Source organism: Camelus dromedarius, chromosome 21 (genome assembly GCF_036321535.1).
Source record: "Camelus dromedarius isolate mCamDro1 chromosome 21, mCamDro1.pat, whole genome shotgun sequence".
Classification (NCBI taxonomy): domain Eukaryota; kingdom Metazoa; phylum Chordata; class Mammalia; order Artiodactyla; family Camelidae; genus Camelus; species Camelus dromedarius.
Window position 1 is genome coordinate 11857312 of NC_087456.1, and position 21121 is coordinate 11878432.

The window sequence follows — 21121 nt, forward strand, 5'->3', positions numbered from 1 at the left end:
GGTTAACCTATAATGACATAATTCCTAAGGTTAATGCTTATAACACAAAAACTTCACATGTACTGGGTATGTTAGTGAGCCTTTGCAGTGTTACCCTTTCGATTTCTATTGTCAATTTTTGCCCACATTTTTTTCTTCCACATCACAGTCCTGTAACCCGGTCACTACACACACTAGCAACACTTACATTAAGCTGCAGTTTCCCTTCCAATGACTGAAGTCCAACTCTCTTCTGTGTAACCCAGCATAGCACAGGGGGTGGAGGCCACACGCACAAAACAATTTAGTAGATATTAAAATCAGTTTATTTTTCTACTTAACTTTTAATAAATGAGAAGAAACACAGTAGTCTGTCTCATAAAGAACATTTATAATACATAACAATCCATAAAGCCTCATGGTGAGGTAGGAACAGCTTTGGAAAACAACGCACAGTCATAAAACATACAAAAAGTTAGGTAAAATGTTGCAGCACTAAAGACATTTTATCTGCATCTGCATTTCATGAGATGATAATTGCATTTAACTGTGCCACATCTGGCCCGAAGGACACACTATGGCAGACACAAAACACAGCATGGGAGTTTCATAAACAATCACAGGATACACTGATACACTTCATTGTGCTGTTTCAAGGCAGAACCATAACATGGCAATTTGTGTCTTTTTATATATATAACCACATATTAATTGTATGTTACATTTCCTTCGGCATCTTTTTACCAAAGACACTGGGCAATAAAATTTTTGGTTTAAAGGTTTAAATTGAATTACATACAAAAGGCTCCTGTGCCAGTGAAAATGACTGCTAGATATTCCAGAGCTTGTTAATGAAACTAAACAGCGTTGCCACATAACATCGCTACATCAAAATAGTTCTATTATAATCCCCATTTCAGATGGTCAAACACTGTATGACAGTTTCAGTTTAAAAAACAACAAATCCTCCACCTTCCCAAGAGTTTTAACACTGTTTTACGACTTCACTGAAACTCTACTAAAATAAATATTTCTATATGGTAGGATTATTCTCCGTATTCGTGTGTGAACATCTTAAGACAGCAGGTAAATGACATTTTATCATTCAAATGGTATCTGCTTATAAACAGTAAAAATCTTCAACTCAATATGTTAACCTACTAAATACTTCACATTAGGTTCCATAGGCCTTTTCCCTCAAAACTTCCAAAGGTTCAAAATTAACTGAAGATGTTAACAAGATACAAACATATTAACATAGTCTTTTACCTGTTGTGATTTTCCAAGGTGCTTTTGATGGAAACTTGTCCCATTCAAATTACATACCTTAGTTATTCATATTGTTTTCTAAAATGTTAAAATACATACAGCAAAGTTTTTTACTTTTTTTTTTAGGTTCTCGTCCATACTTTTACAGTGCAGATGCCCTTCAAAAAAAAAGAAACTCATTTAACTATCATATAAACTAAAAGGTGACAATGGAGAATTAAATCTCTCTCATCACTAAGGCGGCATTTGGCTTGGAAAAATGTCTGGGTTGGTTTTAATTCAGGCACACGCAGCACCTCCTTCTAACTAAATTGAGACAAAAGACAAGTTTCTAAACACATATTCTAAATACACTGATCTTGCTCAAATATAAAAGAGCCAGCAGGAGAGATGCACCTCCTAAAACTGATGCAGTGTTATAAAACAGCATTTAAATATTGGGTTTAAGTCTCCTAATAATTCATGGCATTTCCCTCATTTTCTTTCAGGAAGGAATAAGCTATTTTGGAAAAGACACTTAAATCCCACAATATTTAAATATAAAAGCATTTTTAAAAAGATAATGCTAATATAGCTAAAAATGGGTTAGAAAGTGCATTGTAAAGAAATAAATAATTCTCTACTAAAACTCAAAAGGTGAGTCAGTGCCCACTGATTTTGCTATTATGGCAAAAGTCCTTTGAAAAAAAGAGAATCCTATGGTACCACTTTGTTACATACAAACTACTTAAAATTATGAAAAGTGAAATAACTGAAATCTAAAGGCTGTTACTTTCAAAGCACTTTTGAAAAAAAAAAATTAGCCCTTGTCTCATGCTTGTACACTGAAAAAATACTCATTCAGTTGATTTTAATGTGTTAGACAATCTTTAAGAAAGACCCAATAGAGCGTTGTAAAGAAAACCTCATTGAATGTAATATATTTTACCAGTTATCCTTTTGTATCATTACTGAAATGTTTCTATAATGTAAACTGTTTTGAGGTCTTCAAAAGATGGTTTTGTAAAGTGTTCAATCAGGAATGTACATGATACAGTATAATTTGAAGCTTTCTTTTGTTCATCCGTATAATGAGATTCCTCAATTTCATGTTTTAAAAAAAGTTTGCAAAATTCAAAGGAACCACCAGTTTAGGAATTGAATCACACAATATCAGATAAGAGTATTAAATGATCAAGATGTATTGCAAATTGGCAGGTTATGGTTTTGGCCCATTGTCGTAAATGTGAACTTACAAACTATATTCCTAAAATTACCTCATTCTCATTGGAAAAATCGAGTGTTCTTAAATAGGCCCATTGCCAGCAATAGGCTTATACTAGAAAAAAAACACACCATCTACCACAAAAGAGCATCCCTTTAAAAAGTTAACTGTCAAATGCCAACATTTTCATCTTAAGACCCATTAAACAATGTATTATCTCAAATCCTAAAAGGTAGCCATCCCAAAAGTAGTCAGCTATAAAAGTTACTAAAGTAGTCAGGATACCTTGTTTCTAGAAAAATAGAGCTATACATGATAACTGATATTAATATTCATCCTTTTGAGGACAAAAATCTAGTTTCTTCAAAGCATAACCCCTCTCTATCAAGAAAAATATAACTTAAATACCCTTAAATAATATTTGTGTATGGATTTGAAATCCATAGAGACAATGAAATAGTCAAGAATAATTTTCTGTGTAGATACTGTGGCATCTTGCAAGATAAGCCACCATGAAAAGATCTGAGCAACGTCAAGGCAATCTTAATGATGAATTTTGCCTCAACTAATTTCTCTTTTTGAGACTTTAATATCCAAAATGCATTAACCTTCAGATTTCTTTTTTTCTCCCAAGTCAATGGCTCTTGGCAAAGCACAAGCATTGCTGGTTGGGCTCAAAAAGCTCCATTTGAATTCATTCACAATTGGTCACTGTGAAATGACTTCAACTCTGAAGTTATTTTTAAAACCCACAATTTAAAAGATTACATTAATAAGTTTTCATTTCACATGTAATTATTAGATTAAATGTAATGTCCTTAAAAATATTTACTGCATATATTTTGTGAGTCAACTTTCAGCTCAATGTTTCTAATGCCAATCTATCAAAGAAAGTAATGCTGGTGAACACGTCCATATTTTAGATTAGTTTTGTTAAAAATAAAAAGTTAAAATTCTCAGAATAATTTAGAAATGTAGTCTGAATATTAACTTACAAGAATCTAAATATTTAATTTGGTAAACTTTCTTCCCTGCTCTTACTCCTCATATGCCCTATTACGTGTACACTACAGTTCAATTTGTTAATCATCTGTTTATAAGAATAATACTCAGCAATATAGGATACAGAATAGTAACTAATCTTCAGTATTATAAACACCCTATGTGAAGGAAACAAGGGAACTTTTCCTAATACTATCCATGAGTCACTCTTAAAAAATGCTGCCATTATGCTATGTAATGATCTCAAAGGGCAAGTAAATATTACATAAAACGTCAAAAGAAACCAACCTGTTGATGACTTTAAAGTTCTAGCAATTACAATTCTAATAAACAAAATATAACACTGGGGGGAAAAGAAAAGCAGAGAAATTCCAGTAACAATTTTAATTTATTTATCCCCCTAATTAATTTTTACCATGGAAAAACTGGAAATCAAATGTCATTATGTTATATAAGGTTTATACTTACTTGAAACAAAAATGTAACATAGTGTTAAAACTGGCTTTCCAAAACTGTTACAGCATAGCTGTACTCTGCACTAATAATCACAAAGTTGTAATATAGAACTCTGTTAAGCAGTCCCATTATGTTCTTACAAAAATAGAATTAAACTGTGTGACCAGACAAAGACTTCAATTACACTACTTGGCAAACATAGAAATTCAATGGAGTCTTTTTCCTCTTGCAGTTTAAAGCAAAAGTCAAATATCACATCTTTTTCAAGACTCACAAAGATGATTCAGGTTGTTTGTTTGGCATTTTTTTAATCTCTATCACAACGGCAGGGATGTTTTCAACTTTAGTCCTCCTGGGTTTCTTCTCTAGATTGTCACTAAGTTCTAAACAAGAAATGCTAACTGTTGGGGCCTTTTCTGCATCCTTTCCAGATTGGGCTTGTGGCCGTGTCCCACAACATTGCTTCAAAGCACACTGAGTTCTGCAGGCAAGTTCACATGGGACTACACTTGATTTAGAGCCTACACTAGCAAATTCAGGCTGAATGGTAGTAGCGTGAATTCCGTGATTATGGAAAACGTCTTTAATGATCTTAGCCACCTGCATGTATGATGCCGGGTCTTCACATTTTATGTGAGCAGTGGCAATGATTCTGCTTCCAGCAAGCTGCCAAACATGTAATTCATGAACTTCCTCAACTCCTTCAACATCTCGAAGTTCTTTTATCAAATTTTTGATATCAATTTGTTTAGGAACAGTTTGGAGAAGAATAAGAGCAGACTCCTTAAGCAACGGGTAAGTTGTGTAAAGAAGTATACAAACCATTACAATACAAAGAGTTGGATCTAAATATAGCACCCAGCAGGGACCAGCCTCAGAAACTGCTGCCTGAGTACTATTAATTAATTCTACAAATGCTTTGCAGGGGTCAGGGATACATGGGTTCACACACATATTCCCTTCACTACAAACTTTCCAAGAAAAGTAAAAGACTAAAGCATTTACTACTACAATCACTGAACCCAAAGCATCTCCAAAGACATGCAGAAAAACTCCACGCATGTTAAGTTGTCCAGCCTTATCATCATCATCTTCCAATTCCACCTGGTCAGGTTCTCTGATAAGATTCCCATTCACTTGTACTTCCATTGGATCATTTCTGGACTTTTCTGGATCTACAAAGAAATAAAAATTCTTATCAAACACATTTAAGGTGTTTATATAACATTCTTGTCTAATTCCATTTAGGTGATGGAGGTGAAAATTCTTCACAAACAACAGAAAAATGTGCTCAGAGCAATTCAATATAAATTGATGTACTGGGAACAAGCCAGGACATAATGGCCAGGACTAAATTAAGTCATTAAGATGATATTGCTTCCCCATACTCCTAACCACCCTCCTACCTTCCCATCTCCAAAAAAAAGTTCATCTTTTCTGTCAGAGGTGGGGGTCTTGTGAACATTCTGCTATACTTTCTGGCATATACCAAAACCAAACCAAACCAAAACAACAGAATGCTATTACCTCAAATTAAATGCAACTATGGATAAATCTAATACAAATGGCTGATTTGACACACAGCTCTCGTGGCTTTTTGTCATTAACACCTTAATTAAAAGTTAAAGTTAACTTTTAAACTTTTGTCATTTATGTAAACGATAGTCTCTTGGTGGAAGGGGTTTAGAAACTGACAAACAAACAATATAAACCTATCAATAATTACAGAGACTTCAGGAAAAGCTGGGACTAAATGATCACTATCCACCCTATTAGCTCCTAAACCAAATGTACTGATCTTTTAAAGGAATTATACACACGAGAGCAGCTTAATTTTGGGATTACACCTTGCAGAGCGGGAGTGAGAGGAAATTCAATTGTTTACTAAACTTTTCAAATGTACAACCTGAATTCATTAACATGGTATCCTGCATCTTGAAAAAAGGGTAATTGTGTAGTATCATACAACTAGGTACATCAATATAAATGGTAAAAATTGGTAGGAAATACACCAAACTGTTAACATCACTGAGCCTGGGCAGTAGGGTACTAGGTTGATTCCTTTTTCCGGCTCCTTTTTTTCAACATTCATTTCCCAACTTTCCTTCAAGAGCACTTAATGTTTAGATGAAAACTATCCACTAAAAACATAAGATGAATAAAATACCATCACTTTTTACTTACAAAAAATACTAAGTGAAATGTTAACCATGCCCAGACACGCTATGCCTAAAATTTTCAGGATTAGGTTTAGATTTTAGAAAATTAACTGAAACATACACTGGTGTTCATCATAGGACACCTTTACCCAGGATTTTGAGCTCAGGAAAGTCGATCACTACATAGCTCTGGTTACAATATTAAGAAACTTGTTTAAAGGGCATAAGAACTACTTGGGCAGAGCAAGGTTCCAAACAGCCAACAACTAAGGACCAGTGGGGGATGCTCTCCGTTTCTCAACAGGGCCAAGAAATTCAATTAGGAAGCATTTTTGACTGTGCTAACGCCAAAATCAGACAGTCTCTTGAAAAGATAGCCTGTAAAGACAGCCAAGTGCGGCTGTGGACTGCAGCGGGCTGCCGGTCACCTCCTGACCTCTTTTGCCCACTCTCACCATCACAGTGCCCATCTACACCCCCAGACGCGCTTCCCGGCTCCTGACTCCGGGCTGAAAGGGGGGCCTACTTCTATGTCCTCCAGGCGGGTGCCGGTGCGGGTGCGGGACCGGGAAGGAGCAGCCAGGAGGCCGCACAGCGCGGCCGCTCGGGCACCAGGGGGCGTGCGGGCCACCCCGCCCGGGGCCATCCAAGGGTCTGGGCTCCCCAACGCCAACCACTTGCGGCAGCGACTTTCTCTCCTCACCTGTCTGGTCCAATTTCAGCCCGTTGGAGTTGCTGGTATTGGACACGAGGATGTTAGTCTCCTCCTGGTCGGGACCCTGCTCACCTGGGGGCATGCTGTCGCTACCCCCGGCGCGGCTGCTCTTGCCGCGGCCCCCCTTGGGGAGGCCGTGGCTGTGCCCCCCGTGCGAGTGGCCGTGACCAGAGTCGTTGCCGAAGCCGCTGTGATGGTGGAAGAGGCACAGCCCCAGCACGTTGACCACCAACCCCGCCACGCCGACCCCGAGGACCACCAGCGGCTGCTGCATCTCGTGTGGCTCAATGAAGCGCTCGATGGCCTCCAGGAGGATGGCGAAGCAGAGGCCGGTCAGGAAGATGGCGTTCACCAGAGCCCCCATCACTTCGGCCCGGATCCAGCCGAACGTGTTCTTCTGGGTGGCGTGGGTCCGCCGGGCGAAGCGCTCGGCCACCAGCGCCACCACCAGCGCCAGCACGTCCGACAGCATGTGGAAGGAGTCGGAGAGCATCGCCAGCGACGAGGTCACCCGGCTCACCACCACCTCCAGGACCATGAACATGAAGGTCAGTGCCAGCATGCAGAGCAGCCGGCCACGGTTCCGACCCCAGCACCCCATGGCTGCGGTTTAGAGGGCCGCCGAGCGCGGCCCGGACACTCGTGAGGCTGAAGCGGCGGCGCCGAGGGCCGGTGACCCGGCGACGGAGGAGGGAGGGCGGCTTGGGGCTCTCACCGCCCGAGCCCGGCCGCTTGGGAGCCTGCTGTGGGGCCTCTGCGGCCGGACGGGGGCGAGCCCCGGGTCAAGCCGCCGAGCCCCCGCGCCTGCGGGCGTCCCCGGAGGGCAGGCGGCGCGCAGCTCCTCAGGCGTCCCTCCTCGGAGCCGGCGCGGAGGCCTGGCTCAGCCCCAGCAGCCCCCACACCCACAGCGGGGAGGCGGCGGCGGCGGCGGCAGCGGCGGGGAGCTGAGGCTCCCGGAGCCCGCGGTAGAAGAGCCGGAGCAGGAGCGGGCGGCGGCGGGGGCGGGCGACGAGCAGCTCCGCGCTGCGAAGGCTCCAAGCATCTGCGAGGTCTCCACGCAGGTCTTCCTCTCGCTGGTCTCCCTCCGCTGTGGCGCGGGCCGAGGAACCGATGCCTGAAGAGCTAAAGAGGTGGCGGGCGCGGCAGCTGCACTCGGCCCGGTATCGGGCGCCTTCTTCGCCCCCCCGCTTTTGCAGACGGTTTACAAAAAAACTTTGCTTTGCACTCGGAACCCCCGTTTTCACACGGACCCGAGCGTGACAAGGCCTCGCCGCCCGGCCCACCAGGCCCGGCACGCTTCCCCATTGGCCAGGACCCCCTCACGACAGCATCCTCGCACCGCCCATCCGCCCTCGCTATTGGATGGAGGCTCAGCGGGGCGGGAGGGGGCGGTGTCTCGGCTCCAACAGATGGGGGCGGGGCCTTTTCCTTCAGGAGCCGGGCGTGGGCTGGGGGCCGCGGCCGGGTGCAGCGACGGGCGTCGTGGGGGAGGGAAGGGGGCGCGGGCCGCGTGCAGCAGGAGGGGGAGGGGCAGGGCGGGGCAGGCGGGGTACCCCCGGCGTGGCGGGGCTTTTGCCCCGGCGCTGCGGGTCCTCTCAGCCCCCGGCACACCTGCGGGGGCCGGGCAGCAACAGACTTTGATCCTCCGAGCCGGGTCCACGTGGGGCGGGCCGCGCGGCGGCTGTGTGACAGTCGGCAGCCTGGGAAGGGCCGGGAGAGGGAGCCCCTGTGTTGCGGGGGCCCTCGGGTGCGCCCTCCTGTCACAAGAACTGAGGTTAGGCCAACAGACTAATAAACAAGTGCAGCACGTAACTTGTGCCTCTGCTCAACACCAAGCTGAGGAGTTAGTCCAGGGCGGTCCTGCGAGGGAATGAACGGAATCTTTGTAAATGTTTCAATAAAGCAAATCACCCCTATAACCACCATCCCCAGGAAACCCTGTGTGAAGTCAGGTATCTGTCACTGATTTTCTAAGGACCATTTAGTGTACAGACTTAAAGCAGGAGAAACCTGGGTTCTGGTCGTGGCTTTGGGTAGGTCAACTAATTTCTCCAGACCTGTTTTCTTCATATATGAAGCAAAAGATTGGACAAGGGAAACTCAGGAGTCCTCCTGACTCTAAAATTCTAAGGCTGTATGATTTAACAAACGTTTTATTTATAGACTACAAACTGCGGAACCCTGTGTTGGTTGCTATGGGGAAGGAGAGGAGCAGTAAGAATACAGAAGAATGAGCTTCTGTCCAGGTGGAGGTAAAACATAAACAATAAAAAATTTAAATTATGATGAAACAGTCCTAATAAATTGTGGCGACACTAGTTTAGATTGGATACATATGTGCTGTGCTCTGAGGTGGGTTTAGCTGATTTGAAAGTGAAGGCTTCCTGCTTCATAAGCGGAGGGGTGGCTGGAGTCTGAGTGGCCTGAACTGGACTTGCAAAGGTCTGGCTACAGCCCCTGAAGGCCCTCCAAGTGCTCTGGGTTGCTGCAAGACAAAGGCAGTGCCACCCAGTGCCTTAGGGTCTGTGTGTAAGAGTTGTTTGGGGCCGTTTTTTGCATTAAAAAATAATTTTTTTAATTCTACAAAATTTTTTCCACTTGCGTATGATGTGTATCTCATCTTCCCACCCATACTCAGGAACCAAATCCTCTTCTATTTCTGTTCTGCTGGAATAGAGAAGAATAGAGGAAAATTTCTGAGACATTATAAAGGAAGAATTGATAGGATTTGATGATGAATTTGGTATTGAGAGAGTGAAAGCTGATGAGGAAAATTTAACAAATATTGTTTTTAACCTGACAAGGAAAATATTGCTTGAAACAGGTGATGAAGTTGGGAAGGTGGGGCAAGGAGCTGATTTTAAGGGTAAAATGCTGAGCCTGTTTTTAACATGCTGAATTTGAAGTCTGGATGGTGGCAGTGCTAAGGAGTGGGAAGGTGGGATTGGGGACATACATAATTTCTCCTTTGGTATAGACAGTTGATGTTTGTGCAGTCAAGTATGTAAACATAGCTTCAAACTTCCTTCTAAACAGACCCTCCTATAGAGAAATTAGGGAGCCACTTATGGGTCAAGATATCCTATGGAAATGGCCAGGAGGCAGTTGGAAGACCATTTTGCCTCCTGTTGGGAGCTGCTGTGTCCCTTTATTTAAAAAATAGATTCCTCCAAGTGGGAGAATTTAATGCCCAAAGAGGAATCAGTAAGGGGATGTAAAAGGCAAGGATGCTCAGCGAACAGGGTAGCAATCCCATCAATAACTAAGCAGGCTGAATTGGGAGATGTTGAGACCCATATAAAAACAGGCTCTGAGGTTCAGTTCAACTCAGTAGTCACTTATAAAACTCTACTTTGTGCAGGCATTTTTTTTCCTCCTGTAAGCCACTTCCCAAACAATGTGTATTATACTCTCATAACCTAGAAGGAGGCAAGGTGTCAGAGGTACATTTTTCCAGGTTAGAAAAAGTTATAATCATGCACTCCAGAAAGAGTAATATCCTTTACATGACAGCAAACCATTTCAGTCAAATAAAGTTTTCTTCCCCCTAGCATTGTATAGTCAAAATACTTTGGCATCTTGACTCAAATTTGTCCTTTTTCAGCTGGTTGTCCTAGGATAATGTTAACACAGCCAGAAGTAGGTTAAAGTGAAGGGAAACCATACCATTATTCACCAGCACCCCTGGAAGTTGTGGCCCCAGGTTGAGTAAGATGGCTTGGCTTTTTCTTCTTAATTCTTGAGAACTCTCCTGATAATTTGCCTAGCATCCAAACTGACTAAACACAGCATACTTTAAAGATGAGAGAATAATTCTTCTTTTGGAAAGAGACTGCCAATTTGAGTGAAAGCCAAATGTTTAACACAAACTTTGCAATTTCAAAGTCCTCTTAAGACCTCTCCCTGCTCTGTCAATGACAAGCCCCCCCCAACCTGGAGCTTCCTAATTCAAGGAGATAGTCAGAACATTATCAATCCAAAGTGCAGGTTTTAAAGGATTCTTGTCAAAAAAAATCAGAAAAACTGCCAAACACAGACATCCCTCTGAATTTTGGTTATCAAAAATCATGAGTGTATGAATCTGTACTATGGACTGACAAAAAAAGAAAACCGTGTGAAATACCAGATTATATTTGACTTTGGTTGGTGGGGAAATCAGATCCGTTTGTTTGTCTAGTTTTGGAATGTTCTTGAGTAATTATTACAAATATAAACTAAAATCTCTAGCGACAACTTGAGGGCCATGGCTTGAATTTTCAGCTGCTCCCTGGGGGAACAGGCAGTAGAGAAAAGAATAAACAAGTAACAATGCAGTAATAAAGCCCTGAAACATCACAAAAGGGTTCAGAGGTGTAAGGGAAACCATATGAAAGAAAGGGTCAGAGCAGGAAACCCTCCTTGGAAGCAAAGGGGAAACAGGAACAGTGTAGGGAGTAGAACATACAGTAAGAGGCCCCGGGACAACTGCTGAGCTTTTTCTGGTGGTTAGTTAAGCTAAAGAAAGAATGGCAGGTGAGAGTGACTAGCAAGGGAAAACTCATTTTTCTTAGAGACTGAAAACTGGATCTAAGATCTCTTAAATCTAGAAATGAAGGCCCTGACACCTATACAGGAAGGCTCATTAAAAGCATTTGTGAATTTCTTGGGTGCAGTGTTACATAATACCAGAAACTGTGGAAGGTGCAGTTTGTCAGTTTTAAGGTTTAGGCTGACTGCCCCTTCTTCCTTTAGCCCTTCTACTCTAGGGGCTGGAGATTGTAATTAAAGTACAAAGTACGGAAGTTTTTTTTTTTTTTTTAATTAATTTAAAAGCATGTTTCTATGATTCTCTTCATTATTTGTCTATAAAGATGTTGCTGAACAGTAGAGTATTTTGAATGTACTCCATACCTGGTAAGTTTTAGAAAGTGCAAGGGAACTGGTCCTTAGAAATTACTGACTTTGTACAAGTTATTAAAACTCTCTAGGCCTCACTTCCACATCTTTTTAGGGAAGAGACAGCCTCTCAACTGGAGTCAAGATGTGAATAAAGGAGATGATATCGCCTGTTCCATATGCTTGGGGTGGGGGCCTTTATAAAGGCTACCTGTACTTGGAGTCACCATCAATCCAGAGCTGAATTTTGAACTTGCAGATTCAGAAACCACATTTTTATCATTTTACCTGGGAGGAACTGATTTGCATGGACTCAAAGTGAACTAATTTGCTGGCCAGACTCCCCGGTTTGTTCACTTTCTCTGTCTGGAGGGGAGAGCTGACTGCACAAAGCCTGCCTCCCTCTTGTGGGCGGGGCCTCTTGGAAGCAAGGCTGCGTGGGGAGAACTAGACCAGAGGAGTTGGATCTTTCGTGGAAGGGGGTATTTCCACTCTCTCTCCTGGGCTATGAGTCTCCTGCCTGTCTCTGTACACACACTCGGCCCCTCTGTCCCTGGGTTACACTCCATTTTGCTGCCAGAGTGATCTTTTCAAAACCCAGATCTGATCATTGCAAAATACACATCCTCTTCCTTGTCTTCCTCCTCCCCCTCCACCACCACCACCATCACAGCTCTGGCTTCCCAGTGCTCTGAAGAGATGAGCCAAACCCCAGTTGCCAAGGCTGGGCATGGTCTGGCCCTGGCTGCCCTCCCCAGCCTCATTCCATCACTCCACCTAACAGGACTGGCCATTCCAACTGTCTCTCCACTTGGTCTTTCCCACCGAAGGACCTGTGCGCACATTGTTCCCTCTGCTTGGGACACTCTTCCCTCGTCTCTTCCCCATTTTAGTTCTTTTATTTATTTATTTTTTAATGGAAGACCTTGAGATTGAACCCAGGACCTTGTGCATGCTAAGCATGCACCTCTACCACTGAGCTATACTCACCCCACTCCACCCCCTCAGTTCTTGCTCATCCTTCAGCTTAAGGGCACTTCCTTAGGGAAATCTTCTCTAACCTCTCTGGCCAGGCCAAATTGCTCTAGTACAAGTTTTCTTGGCTCCTCATGCTGATCTTTTGTGCACAGAGAATGATGTAATTTACATTTATCCACTTGAGTATTCGATTAGGTCGTAAGGTCCATGTGGGCAAGGGCTGTGTGTGCTTTTGTTCACCATTATATCCCCAGCCAGCCTGCCTCGGTAAATGTTTGTTGAGTGAATGAGTGCATGTTGGTAAATTACCTTTTTCAGTTTGTGCATTCCTTCAACAAATCCTTATTGAACATTCTTGGTTCCCTGTCTACACTGGAACATGAGAATCAGAGGACCGTTTCCTTCTAGACAGTGTAGAAAACACTGTAACACATTCTTATTAATTGGCTCATCTTTTTCTTCACTTTAAGCAGGCTACCACCCTTTACTGTGATATTATCTCACATAAGTTGCAATTAATTGGATGAAACTAGGACCAACCCTTGAAATCTGCCACAGTAACATTTTAGGTTCCCATACAGTTTCCAAAGCACTTCCACATCCCTTATTTAAGGTACATGATGATCCTACGAAGTTTGCAGGGCAGATTCTACAGATATGGATGGAGATTCTAAGAAATGAAGAATTTCTCAAGGTCCCACTGCTTGTGAGGGCCTAATCACACTAGCAATGTGTTTGCTTTTAACTTCATACCCAAATTTGGGAGGAACAAACTCAGTTTGAGGCTCAAGACCTCACATGCACTAAGTACTACAAATTCTATAGTTCAGGAGAGTTCTAAAGGTCTCTGGTTCTATGATTTTCTTATTAATTTGTAATTACTATAAGGACTAAGGGGAAGTGGCCTACTTGTGAGTGACACCTCTTCAACAGGTCACTCTGAAATCTAATTCTCTAGTGGTGTGTTCCAAAATTGGGTCCTGTTCACACATAACTCTGTGAAGTGAATTACTAATTGTTTTGCCTACTGCTTTTACCCACTTTTTACTTTCAATTCTTTAACAGCTGGGATGCCTTCCAAAGGACTAACGTTAGTGAAAATACTGACCCCTCACCTGGGGTGACGTGTTAAAATGCAGGTGCTGATGCAGCAAGGTTGGCAATGCAGCCCAAGAGTCTGCATTTCCAATAAACTCCTAGTGGATGCCAGTGTCTGTGGTTCCCAGATCGCACTCTGAGGACCAAGATATTAGAAGTTTTTTATTTTTAACCCTGGAAGGAAGCTATCACATGCAGTTAAGATATTCCCATCCAAAAAAAAAAGTTTCCTCAAATGTAAAAATGTTTTAACTTTACTTTTATTTTATATTTATCTGTCGTATATGAATTTTACTTTGTAATGAATGCTATCACTTCTAAATTAAAATGTTTAAATAAAATCAAATGTCTTCTCCTTGTAGGAAAGCACTCCTTAAAACGAGTCAAACTCCAGGTGTGAATTTGCATTTCAGTTTCTCCCTTCACTGTGTCAGAAAAAACAAATTATTACTTGACAGCTTTTGGAAACATTTTTTGTTATTCTGACTAGCATTAACGGCTCCTGAAGTCTGAATAATAGGTTGGGCTGAGGACTCAATAGGACAAGGGTCTCTTGCACTTAAATCTTTCATTATCCAGCAGGAAAAGCCCATCCCATCAGATGTTACTGATCAAATCCTCATAAAGACTAAAAATGAATAAGGCATATTTAATATTTAGGCTGAACCATGAGCCACGAGAGTCACCAGAATGAGTAGGTGGGAAGTGAGACTAGAGACGCTTCGCTCTGCCTGTCTGCTGATCCTAGAAGAAGAGACCAAAGATCGAGCTTCATGGTAGCTGCCTCTACAGACCGTTCCCATGAGTCCTTGTTATTGACTTTATTTATGCTTTGCATTGGCTTCAAAGCTTATTCCATCATAAGGTCAGCGTTGACCATCTCTTAACCTCAAGAGAGACATCTTTCAGTCCCCAAAGTGCCATTGTCTTAAAAGTGACCACCATCAAAACTATGGGATTGCTTTTCTAGGTGCTGCTTAGGTGCCTTCAAATTTGAGAGCAATCCTTTAATGGAAAAACCAGTATCTGCTAAAGTGGGGCAAATGGAGATTGTTTTATCTCTCAATTGCCTCCTGGTGTGGATCCTAGGAAGATGGAAGAGCTAAGTTTAATGGAAAAGACAGTCTGGCAGGTTAGGATGAAAAGAAGGATGAGCTATTAAGTATTCCACTCTGTTTCTGTAGCCAGACCTCCAGTCTAGGACTACACGTATCTCAGAGTAATTATGTGAGCACTTCTAATAGGTCTCCCATTCCCACACTCCTCCAGTCTATTTAATGCAGTGCTTTCTGATCAATATTCCCATATAGCCCATATATCGATGCTCACATGATGCTTTTGCTCAAAACCCTCAGTGGCTGCCCATGATGCACAAAATAAGGCACAGCATTTTATCTAGGTATTTAAGACATCCTGCCTGAGACCTTAACTTGTCTATCCAAACTTATCTCTCACTCCTCTTCAACACAAGCCTGTCACTGAAGCCAAATTATCCTAAGTAATGATTCCAAGTTACCTAATGGCTCTGTGCCTCCCTTTCCTTGATGCAGATCCAAATAATGACTTAACGCATTGGTTTGTTGTGAATTAGATGAATTAATACATATCGGATGCTTAGGACCATGCCTGGCACATGGAAAGGGCCTGTAAAGGGTTGAATGGTGACCTCCCAAAAGATACACCCATGTCCTAATTACTGGAAACTGTGAATGTTACCGTATTTGGGAAAAGGGTCCTTTGCCGATATAATTAAGGATCTTAAAATGAAAAGACCATCCTGGATTATCCACCTGGGCCCTGAATCCAAAGACAGGTGTACTGGTCAGAGATACACAAGGCAGACTAAACAGACAGAAGAGAAGACCGTGTGAAGATGGGGACTGAGATGGCCAAGATGGTAGCAGCTACCAGAAGCTGGAAGAGGCAAAGAAAGGAATCTTCCCGAGAGATCTGGAGACAACACAGCCCAGCCAACGTCTTGATTTCAGATTCCTGCCTCCAGACTGCGAGAGAGTAAGTTTCTGTTGTTTTAAACCATTACATCTGTGGCCATGTGTGTGGCAGCCACAGGAAGCTAACACAGGGCCCAGGACATTTTAGCTGTTATCATCATTAATTCATCCCCCAGTGTGCCTTTTCCTCTCAGCATCATTTTTTATCTAACTGTTCTCTTTAAGTGTCTAGCACAGTATCTTGCAACTAGAAAATGGGATAAATATTTATTGAAAGAAAGAAAAAGGGGCGGGAAAGGAAGAGAGGGAGGGAGTGAGAAAGGAGGGAAAGAAGGAAGGAAGGGAAGGAGGGAGGGAGGGAGGAGGGAAAGAAGGAAGGAGGGAAGGAGAGGAGGAAAGAAGGAAGGAAGGGAAGGAGGGACGGAGGGAGGGAGGGAGGGAGGAAGGCTTACTCCTACCACTTACTTGGTGCTCTGCACCCACAATAGCTTTCCTGTCTTTTTCCATAAACTCTAGCACAGAGTGACAAGAACACTCAGTTGGTACTTTTCATCTGCTGCCCTGTGATGTACCTTTGTATGTCTTTGTATGTCTCTCTCCTCAGAGCTACTTGAGGACAAGGATCATTTCTTTTATCTTTCTGTACCCTCAAAGCCTGGTCCATAGTAAGTAATTCAAGTCTGTGGCATTAATAATAATCCCATTGTCAAATGTTGTCCACTAATTCATTCTAGATTTTCCCTAAGCCCTAGCACGTATTGTGTTCTTGTCAATGCTAGCAGTTTGCTCCTTGTGTCCACTGCCTCTCCCAATGGACACAAAACCTTCTAGTCCCAATATATTTCCAGGAGCAGCCAAAGGAAGATGAGCTTAAAACAGGCTAATTCTTTTGCTGGGGAGGCTCGTGTTGAAATAAGTGGGCTACAAGCCCATGCCTGGAAGTCTTTTCCTTACACCTGCAGAGATGTTGGTTTTCCTGGTGTTTCTCACAGTGGAATTAGTCCATTATCTGTTCACTTGTGAGACTGCTTTCTGTGTGACCCACATAACTCCTTGTATTGGTTGGTGAACCCCTGAACCACAGGGAGCCAGCTCAGCCTTAACCTCCTCTCATCTGATGACAGTCATTTTCATGGCTCAATGCAGATCATTCCTTTTTTTCTCCCCCTTCTACATAGTTGGAGAACTCAGAGATTGACCACCACTTGCTAATGTGATATCAGATTGACTGAAAAAAAAAAAAGGCCCCCTTATTTGGACATATTTTCAAACTTAGAAAAAGTTTCAAGGACCCCCATATACCCTGTGCCTAGATTCCTGTGTTGTTAACACTTTACCCCATTGGCTTTAGCATTTGCACTCTCTCTGTTTTTCTCTCTCTTTTGAATCATACGAGGGTAAGTTCCACACATCAGGAATCTTCACCACTAACTCCTGTTCCTAAAAATAAGAATATTCTCAACATAACCGCAACACATTTTTACCAACTTTATAAATTTACACTGTCCACATTCCAGTTTTGTCAGTTGATCTAATAATGTCTTTTGCAGCATTGTCCACACTACCCCCTCCCATATGGCATCAAGTCTAGGGTCAAACCTGCATGCAGTTGTCTTGTCCCTTAAGTAACCTTTAATCTGGAACATTTCCACAGCCTTATCTTTATCTTTTGTGATGTTCAGTTTTTAAAAGAATACACTTCCTCTCACCTTTAAAAAGAAGATAGAACATTCCCATATTATTTGTCAGGTGCTTTTGTTTAAGCATTCTTGGCTGAAATATTGCAAAATTAATATTTTGTCCTTCTAAGTTTATCATAGCTAGAAGCACACAATGTCTATCTGCCCCTTATTGGTAATGTAAATTTTTCTTACCTATCAAGGTGTTGCTCAGTTTCTCCACTGTATAATTATTTTTTTCTCCTTTGAACTAATAAGCAGTCTCTGGAGAGATACTTTAAAACTATGCAGATATCTTGCTCATTAATATCCACCCTCTGCAGATTTAGCATCCATTGATGGTTCTTGCCTGATCCTGTCTTTACCCTGATGATTACCAAGTGATTTTCCAGCTCCATCAGTCCTCCTGTTTACCAGTCAACCCTCAGTATTCTTTTTTTTTTTTAAATTGAAGTATAGTCAGTTACAATGTGTCAATTTCTGGTGTACAGCACAATGTCCCAGTCATGCACATACATACATATATTCATTTCAAAAAATTTTGGGTTTGGGGGGTTTTTTTTGGTGGGGGAGGTAATTAGGTTGTTTTTTTTTTTAATAGAAATACTGTGGATTGAACTCAGGACCTCATGCATGCTAAGCACATGCTCTACCACTGAGCTATACCCTCCCCCACCCTCAGTATCCTATTTATGTATGTATATATGGATGGATGGATGGATGGAAATATCTAGCTATTGTCAGTAAAGGCACTCATGAATCCTACTTTTTCATGATTTATAATTCGTCACTATACTTAATTTTGGTGCTGAATTTGTCCCAAATTTAGCCAATGGGACCCCTTTCCAACTGGCTCTTGTGTCAGGTAGCTATGTAATGAAGATTTCTGGTTTTTGATTGAAAGGTAAAATACAAGATTTTAATAGTTATTCTATGCACCCTAGCATAATGGGAGAGCTTATATTAGTGGTTAAGGGTTTAGAATTGAAATAGACCCTGGTCGAGTCTGGCTTTCCAATTTATTGGCAATGTTTCTTCGGTAGATTACTTCCTCTCTCTGTACCTCAGTTTCCTCATGATAGGGTGATATATTAGACCCTACCTCACAGGGCTGCTGAGAGAATTAAGTGAGATAATGTGTGAAGACTGCTAAGTGGAGGAAGTGACACATAAGTACTGGACACGTGTGGGCTAGTGCCATTCTTTTATTTCCCCGGTTGACAGCTTGTGCTTGGTCTGGGTTGTCTCAGTTGCTCCTGCTGCAACCTACTGCTAGCAGCCACCATCCAAAGGTCACCCCGATGCATAGCTATCTGCCCTATTACAGTACATTTCAATTAACTGAATTGTTGAATGTGGTGGGTCCCCAGGGATCCAGAGATCATCTGGCCCCACCTTCCTTTTGTTGAAGATGATCCTGACACCCTGAGAGGTTAGATGGCTCTCTCCAGGTCACCAAGGAAGAGTGGAAGAGCTAGGAGTGGCGTCCAGTCTTCAACTACACTCTCTGTATGCCATGTCCTATCTCTGCCACGATCAAGGGCAACATTCGTTTGGTTTCTTTTCCCAGTCAAGGGGTATTATTCAAAGCATCAGTGGGAAGGTATCTCATTTTCTGTATGACTCACCCTTGTTCCAAGATTAACATGCTCCACTTTCATTCCTTGCCTCCCACTCAGTTTCACATCCAGCCGGAGCCCTGAGAGTCTCTGTGCCCTGTCTGCCCCCCAGCCCACCCTGTTCTCTTCCCTCCTCAGCTGCGCTGTTACCTCCTAGCCCAGACTGTCCCACCATCCTCAGATTCCACTGGCCATTTTTGTTGCATTCTAGTTTAAGAAAGGCATGTCTTCCCAAAATACCACTCTGAGCTATGTTGAAAATAGAATAAAGAAATATACTTCAGTTGCAGCAGATGTACAGAGACAAGTGTTTGTCCATATGTTTCCGACATTCCATTAAGGTCCAAGCATTATAGCAAAAAGCCTGTATTTCTAGACATATACATTTTATTTCAACCTCCTCTGGGAAGAAAAAAATTAAGGATTCTTCTGATGTGCTGGGATGTTGTTGAACAAAAGAGAACTGGGAATAAATGTGCCATTGGCTGAGGCTTGCAGGATCTTTTTTTTTGTGCCAAGATTTTAGATTTTGGGCTGTTTTTTGAAACATGCTCTGACCTGTATAACTTGATCCCGCTTACATCAAAATGCTAGTAAAATACTGAAATATTTACAGATGGAATGATATGACATCTGGGATTTGCTTCAGAATAATCCAGGATGTGGGGGAAAGTGGGTTGGAGCAGAGATGAAGCAAGATTGGCCATGAAATGATAAGTGATGAGTCCATGGGGCTTCTGCATCTTTGTATATGGTTGAAATGATCTCTAATTAAAAGTGTTTAACAGAAACAGACTCATAGACATAGAATACAAACCTGTGGTTGCCAGAGGGGAGAGGGGTGGGAAGGGACAGACTGGGAGTTTGAAATTTGTAGATAATGACAGGACTATATAGAATAGATAAACAAGATTATACTGTATAGCACAGGGAAATATATACAAGATCTTGTGGTAGCTCACAGTGAAAAAAAGAATGTGACGATAAATATATGTATGTTCATGTATAACTGAAAAATTGTGCTCTACACTGGAATTTGACACAACATTGTAAACTGACTATAACTGAATAAAATTAAAAAATTTTAAAAAGTGTTTAAAATGCTAGTTTAAATTTTCATAATTTGCTTTCTACCGCCCCTCTGACCCTGGTTTATTTCTATTTGTTTATTTTTGGGCTCTGCTTCTCCCAAATCTGCCTTTTCTTGAAAGCCATCTCAGGCTGTGCACCCTTTAATAAAAGCTTCCTGACTACTTTAATCCATAGAGACACTAACACCACTGAGCATCTAAATACGTACATCCTTAAATTATTGTGAGTTAATCTTATAGTCCCATAGCTTGCACACTTGTTAAGGGCAGAGACCAAACCTTACACTCTGGGGTGAAGCCCACACTGTGTGGCTTAAAGCTGGCCTGCATCAGTGCTTCCGAACTAATGGACATGCTTGTCGGTAGATTGGGAAAGACTGGTGAAAAAGTGTTCTGAAAGTGTCGGTGTAAAGAACAGGCTGTAGATTTGTCGTATTTTTTTCTTTAAAGCTCGTCTACATAGAGTTTGAAAGATCTCATTTTACCTTTAGAGAGAACTGGCTTAAGGGAAATTCTCATCATTGGAGCATTTCATGTTAGGCAGTGATTCAGGAGTGATTGATACAAATGCTAGTGAATAGTTTACCCCCAAAGGAGACTTAACGAAGTAAAATCCTATGCATGGGAATAATCTTAGAACTCTGCATCTTCCCCGCTGCACAGTCTAATGGGAGGAGGCAGTTTTTAGTTTTCAACATGTTGCCTGGGTAGCCATCTAAGAACCATCTCATTTTAGGCTTGTCCCTGCTGGTTTAATGCAGGATGAAAGCTGAATTCAAAGGGAATCTCACGGAGCTGCAGTTTGCTGATCAGTTTCCACACACACACACACACACCCCCCCCACATAAACAGACACACACACACAAACTGATCTTTCGAAATGCTTAGAACTGGTGCTTTTTCAGACCAGAGGAAGAGCCTTTGCAAAGTTGGAAAGAGTCCAAGCAAAGCTTCTCTATCTTTCTTCTCCCACTGGAGATCACGGGGAAATCATCCCTGTGGTGAGACTTTCTCCCATCGAAGTCCTCCCAGGAAGGAGACTCC

The 21121-nt window shown here is 42.3% G+C and overlaps 1 protein-coding gene across 1 annotated transcript; it reads right to left on the minus strand.

Annotated features, from left to right (window-relative positions):
• Positions 1-282: 282 nt before the first annotated feature.
• Positions 283-7992, minus strand: SLC30A1 (solute carrier family 30 member 1). The gene is made up of 2 exons (XM_010992141.3): positions 6773-7992; positions 283-5085 (listed from the first exon to the last, which is right to left on the minus strand). The coding sequence occupies exons 1-2, from the start codon at positions 7383-7385 to the stop codon at positions 4181-4183; spliced, it is 1518 nt and encodes a 505-aa protein (XP_010990443.1). The 5' UTR covers positions 7386-7992; the 3' UTR covers positions 283-4180.
• Between the last annotated feature and the right edge of the window lie 13129 nt (positions 7993-21121).

What these genes read in the sequence shown, in the direction of transcription:
- SLC30A1 (XM_010992141.3), bottom strand. Translation starts at nt 7,385, where the DNA reads ATGGGGTGCTGGGGTCGGAACCGTGGCCGGCTGCTCTGCATGCTGGCA. An exon ending in GCTGAAATTGGACCAGACAG is followed by an intron (nt 5,086 to 6,772) that starts GTGAGGAGAGAA and finishes ATTTCTTTGTAG; the next exon opens with ATCCAGAAAAGTCCAGAAAT.